Source organism: Eublepharis macularius, chromosome 13 (genome assembly GCF_028583425.1).
Source record: "Eublepharis macularius isolate TG4126 chromosome 13, MPM_Emac_v1.0, whole genome shotgun sequence".
Classification (NCBI taxonomy): domain Eukaryota; kingdom Metazoa; phylum Chordata; class Lepidosauria; order Squamata; family Eublepharidae; genus Eublepharis; species Eublepharis macularius.
This window is the reverse complement of record NC_072802.1, coordinates 45,260,604-45,265,465: the sequence shown is the minus strand read 5'-3', so window position 1 is coordinate 45,265,465 and position 4,862 is coordinate 45,260,604. Positions and strand designations below refer to the sequence as shown.

At 53.6% G+C, this 4,862-nt stretch overlaps 1 protein-coding gene across 1 annotated transcript; it reads left to right on the top strand.

The window, feature by feature from the left end:
- Positions 1-783: 783 nt before the first annotated feature.
- RAB9B (RAB9B, member RAS oncogene family) lies at positions 784-4,862 on the top strand. The gene is made up of 2 exons (XM_054996499.1): positions 784-863; positions 1,646-4,862. Exon 2 carries the CDS (start codon positions 1,655-1,657, stop codon positions 2,258-2,260), a length of 606 nt encoding a protein of 201 aa, XP_054852474.1. The 5' UTR covers positions 784-863; positions 1,646-1,654; the 3' UTR covers positions 2,261-4,862.

Genomic DNA, 4,862 nt, shown 5'->3' with positions numbered 1-4,862 from the left:
GGAAAGTGAGGTTTGGGGAGACAAGGGACCTCAGCGTTAATAATACCATAGAGTCCACTTTCCAAAGCAGCCATTTTCTCCAGGGAAACTGATCTCTGCGGCCTGGAGATGAGTTGTAAACCCAGGAGATCTCCAGCCACCACCTGGAGCTTGGCAGGAGGAGACCAAGAGCATGTCTGCAGTGGGAAAGAGGTTGTGCTAGAAATGAGCACTGCAGCCAGGGCCCAGAAGTGCACTCCTCCACTTGAAGCCAGCTGGGGGCTTCCAGGCGCTCTCTCAGCCCCACCCACATGATCACAGGGTGATTGTCCTGAGGATAATTATAACACACTTTGTAAAAGGCGCTGAGTGGGCATTAAGTTATCCTGAAGCGTGGTATAGAAATCGAATGTTGTTGTTGTTATGATATTAAAGGCCTTGTTTAGCCAAAGGCACGCCCGGGCGCCTCATGGAGGGGTCGAAGCGGTACAGGCCAGGTGCCCAGAAGCTTCTCCTTGCCCTCCCGCCCTTCCGAGAAGGCGAGCCGGAGAGGTCTTGGGAGGCGGATGCGAGGGCCATTGGCGCCGCCACCGCAGCAGCAGAACCCGCCGCCGGCACCAAAGTCGCGGCCAGGGCTCACCTGCCGCGGCGTCCCGGGAGGGGCGAGGGGGCGCGGCCTTTGCGGGGCCTCCCTCCCCCTCCCCCTCCCCCTCCCCTGGAGCGACAGAGGCCGGCAGAGCTCGCTCGGGGCGCCGCATGCGGCCGGCGCATGCGCAGGGGAGCTGGCCTCGTTGGGGCCCGCCCGGCTGCCGCTGCTGGTCCACCGGGGAGAGCGCAGGAGCCGCGCATCCGAGAGCCGCCGTGGGGCCCGGTCGGCCGTGCAGGTGCGCCGCGGGAGCAGCCGTGGCAGACGCCCCACCCCGGCCCCGCTTGAATCGCCGCTGCTGTCAAAGTGGGCGGGTTGAGCATGCTGGGGGCCCTTAGGCGGCGGGGCTGAGGCAAGCAGCCTCCAGGGGCTCCGTGGGACAGAATCCTCGTTCTCGGTCTTGCAGCGCCGGGCCTGCGCCGTCAGTTCAAATGCGGGGGCGAAGCAGTCCATTCCGCGGGCCTCTGGGCTGCAACCTGCCCTGCCCTGCCCGCCGGCTGCCCGTGACCCGGACGCCGCGTCTGGGATGAGGCGGGAAACGAGCATCCCGCTCCGTGCTTTCCAGCGAAACTGGAGCGCGCATGGCTCTGCCTTGCCTTGGCTCGCGGCCTCGGACCCGCCCTTGGGTTCCCCCAGCCCTGCAGAGTGGGCCTTCCGGACGCAGATTAGAATCCGAATGCCGAGGATGGGGCGGGAGGGAAGCCTGGCTGTTTGTCGGCTTTAGCGAACCAGCTAGGTAGCCGTGCTGGTCGGCAGTAGAACAGCAGGCTCGGAGTCCAACGGCACCTTAGAGACCCGCAAGAATTTCAAGCTTTCGAGAGACAAAGCTCTTGAAAATACCCTGAAAATCTTGTGGGTCTCTAAGGTGCTGCTGGACCTAAGCCTGCTATTTCAGAGACCCAGGCAGCATTGTGTCCCCCCTCCGAGTTGCCCTTGTCCTCTGTGCTCCTTTTTCTGCCAGGCAGGAGTGTAGCCCCCCCTCGCCTGCCCCACTTAACTCTGTGGCTCTCCCTGTTGCAGGCCATTGCCATGAGTGGGAAGTCACTGCTGCTGAAGGTGATTCTCCTGGGTGATGGTGGTGTGGGGAAGAGCTCCCTCATGAACCGCTACGTCACCAACAAGTTTGACTCTCAGGCATTCCACACCATTGGGGTGGAGTTCCTCAACCGGGACCTGGAAGTGGACGGGCGCTTCGTGACCCTCCAGATTTGGGACACGGCAGGCCAGGAGCGTTTCAAGAGCCTGCGGACCCCTTTTTACAGAGGGGCGGACTGCTGCCTGTTGACCTTCAGTGTTGATGACCGCCAGAGCTTTGAGAATCTGGGCCACTGGCAGAAGGAGTTTGTCTGTTACGCCAACGTGAAGGATCCAGACCATTTCCCTTTCGTTGTGCTGGGCAACAAGGTGGACAAGATAGAGAGGCTGGTGACCACCGATGAAGCCCAAGCCTGGTGTTTAGAAAATGGAAGTTACCCCTACCTGGAGACCAGTGCCAAGGACGACACGAACGTGGCCATGGCCTTTGAGGAAGCTGTTCGACAGGTGTTGGCTGTGGAGGAGCAGTTGGAGCACTGCATGCTGGGCCACACCATTGACCTTCACTCCAACTCCAAGTCAGGGTCTTCGTGCTGTTGAGAGCAACAGAGACCAGAGCCTTGAACCAGGCGTCACGCAGTAGAGGCTCTGGAGGAGGCCCTTAGAATGTAGCCAGCAAGGGGCAGGCAGGTTGCCCTGGGACCGCTGGAGGTAGCCATTCCTCTTCCTTAGCATAACTGATGCGTTGGGCTCGATGCCAAACCGAATAGAATTATAGTTTGTAGTATGGGCTAGAGCTGCCAGTGAGAAGACAAGTGTGCGGCAAGCACTCTAGACATTCCACAAAGTATTTTATGAACTGGAAAATTATATTCTGCCACCCTTCAGGGTGTTCTAAGGTGGCAGGGGGGAGCCCAGCAAGAGAGAGAAAGAAGAATCTGAGCCTTGAACCATTCTGATGGTGCAGAGCAAAGGAGTGACAACCCCACAATTTGGCTTTGTGATATGGGGCCAAATAGGAGCAAAAGATTCGAGAGAGGGAGGGCTGTTAGAGGGGAGGCTTAGGGCCTATGCGTATATGTGTGTGCATATGTACACCCAAGAGACAGTGCTTGGGGGTATAGTTGCAGTTTGACACCTGACAGGGCAGTAGTGGGGTAGTGTTGCCTAAAGCAGACAATAGACACTCCTACTCTTTTGTCTCCCACCCCACCTTGCCCTTTATCACTTGTGCTCTCTGTTGTGCTATGGGAGGCACCATCCTCTTCCAGTCTCCCTGAAGCACTTTGGGAAGAGAATGGCTGTAGTGAGCAACCCTCAGTGGCCCCCATTGCACACTGGATCATTGAAGAGGGAACGGTGAGTGTGCATGTGGCAGCCTCTGGGTATCACTCCTTGCCCTGTTTGTGGAGGAGATGAGATGCCTGCGCATCTCCCTTGCCTGGATGTGCTGCTTATCTACCCAGAGCTTGGGGCAGCCCTACATGGAGCCTCTGCTTCCCCTCTCAGAAAGGACGGCCAGATTTTCCTGGCAAGGAATTGAATTCCCAATGTGGATCTTTATGGCTGTCCCTATGCCGATTTCCCAGGGTCCTCCTTTCTCTGATAGGAATAGAATGGTCAGGGGTGCTTTAAAGGTTCTTCAGCAGCTGGATTTCTTAGTGGTGTTTGAAACAGACTCCATGTCTTCTCCAGTTTAGGCTGGGAGTTTACTTTCTTTCCAAACATGGAGAACTAACTAATTTCCCTAGAGGATAAAGAGTTGAGGCAATTAAAACTTTTTTCATGACCAGCTTCCTTTCTGACATTGGTTTGGTCTTAGGTAGGCTATGATGAGAGGGGGATGCTCCAGTCACTTGCTGTGATCTTAGTCTGGGGGCAACTCTCAAGTGGTTTTGAAAGTGGGTGGGGTTTAGACAGAACGTTCCAGAGGGGTAGAAGTGTTAGTCTACTATAGCAAAATAAAACAGAAGTCTAGAGGCACCTTTCAGATCAACATGCTGGAATAAATGTTGTTAGTATTCCAGGTGCCATTGCTCTCTTGTTTTATATAGGAAATGAGTTACAGCCCATGAATTGGTTTCAGTTCACTTGCGTTAGCTGCATTTCCCCCACAGCCATAAATTACAGCTAATGCAGTGGAGCAGAAATGCAGCAACTGTCCTGGGGAGAGTTAACCTGCCAAGACCCCACAACAGCTGTGAGGGTCGCAGCCATGGAGGGGCTCCCTTCTTGCCATACTCTGCTAAGCAGCAGGTGCATTTGCTTGGTAACTGTTAACTTGATGTCCTTTCTGCTTTACTCTGCACTATTCATGCCATAAATCAGCCATTAAAAATGCTAAATGATAGGCGTGTGCCCTCTGCAGGAATTCCTGGAAACTGTATCCCATCCTTGCATGGAAGAATTTGCTTGTAGGTGCAAAGCTATTGCAATTTTTGCTTGAAAGAGGTGAGACCAGAGAACCTTTCCTGCTGCAAATAAATGGGAATTTTGCATATGTGAATACCCCTCTCCGACCCCGGAGGGTGCTGACTGCTTGTCCTTTGTTTTCTTTGCTCTTAGTAATTGGTTCCCCACGTTCAGTGCTTTGACATTCCCAGTTGCAATTGGGAGCTCAAAAGGACAAGTTTCTGAAGGGGTCCGGGTGAGGGCAAAACCTCTTTCTTGCAGACCTTGTTGGTACTATTTGATGCATGCAACCTCAGGGCTGTGACTAGTGATGTTTCCCGCTAAAGAAGGGAGGTGAAAGGAGGTGATTGCTATGGGGCTACCCTGGGTACCAGGGACAATGCACATTATGAATTGTCCAGAGAGCTTTTATGCAAATGTAACTGTGTGCATTAATACTCTGTTAAGTCAGAAGCATATGTTTTGGCACTTTCAACTACTAGATGTTTCCTTTTATGTTCAGATCCAATACTTTGTTGGGCCTGTGTGTTTTTTACTTTCTTTTTTTTTAAAAAAAACCTGTCGTTTTTAGTACTTAATAGCTTATTTCAGAGAGCAACCAATGTCTGCTGGGAAACAAAGAGATATTTGGCCAGGCCTCATTCCCAACTGCTTGCTTCCCTGTCCAGACATTCTCTTCCTCTCTCTCAGACTCTCCCAGGGTGCTCCAGCACTTTAGAGGGGCCAGGAATATAAAGAGACAAGACTGAGACTTGCTGAAGCTAATAAAATGTGAATGTATTTAAGGGAA

Coding starts and splice junctions, on each gene's coding strand:
- RAB9B (XM_054996499.1), top strand. CDS start 1,655: ATGAGTGGGAAGTCACTGCTGCTGAAGGTGATTCTCCTGGGTGATGGT.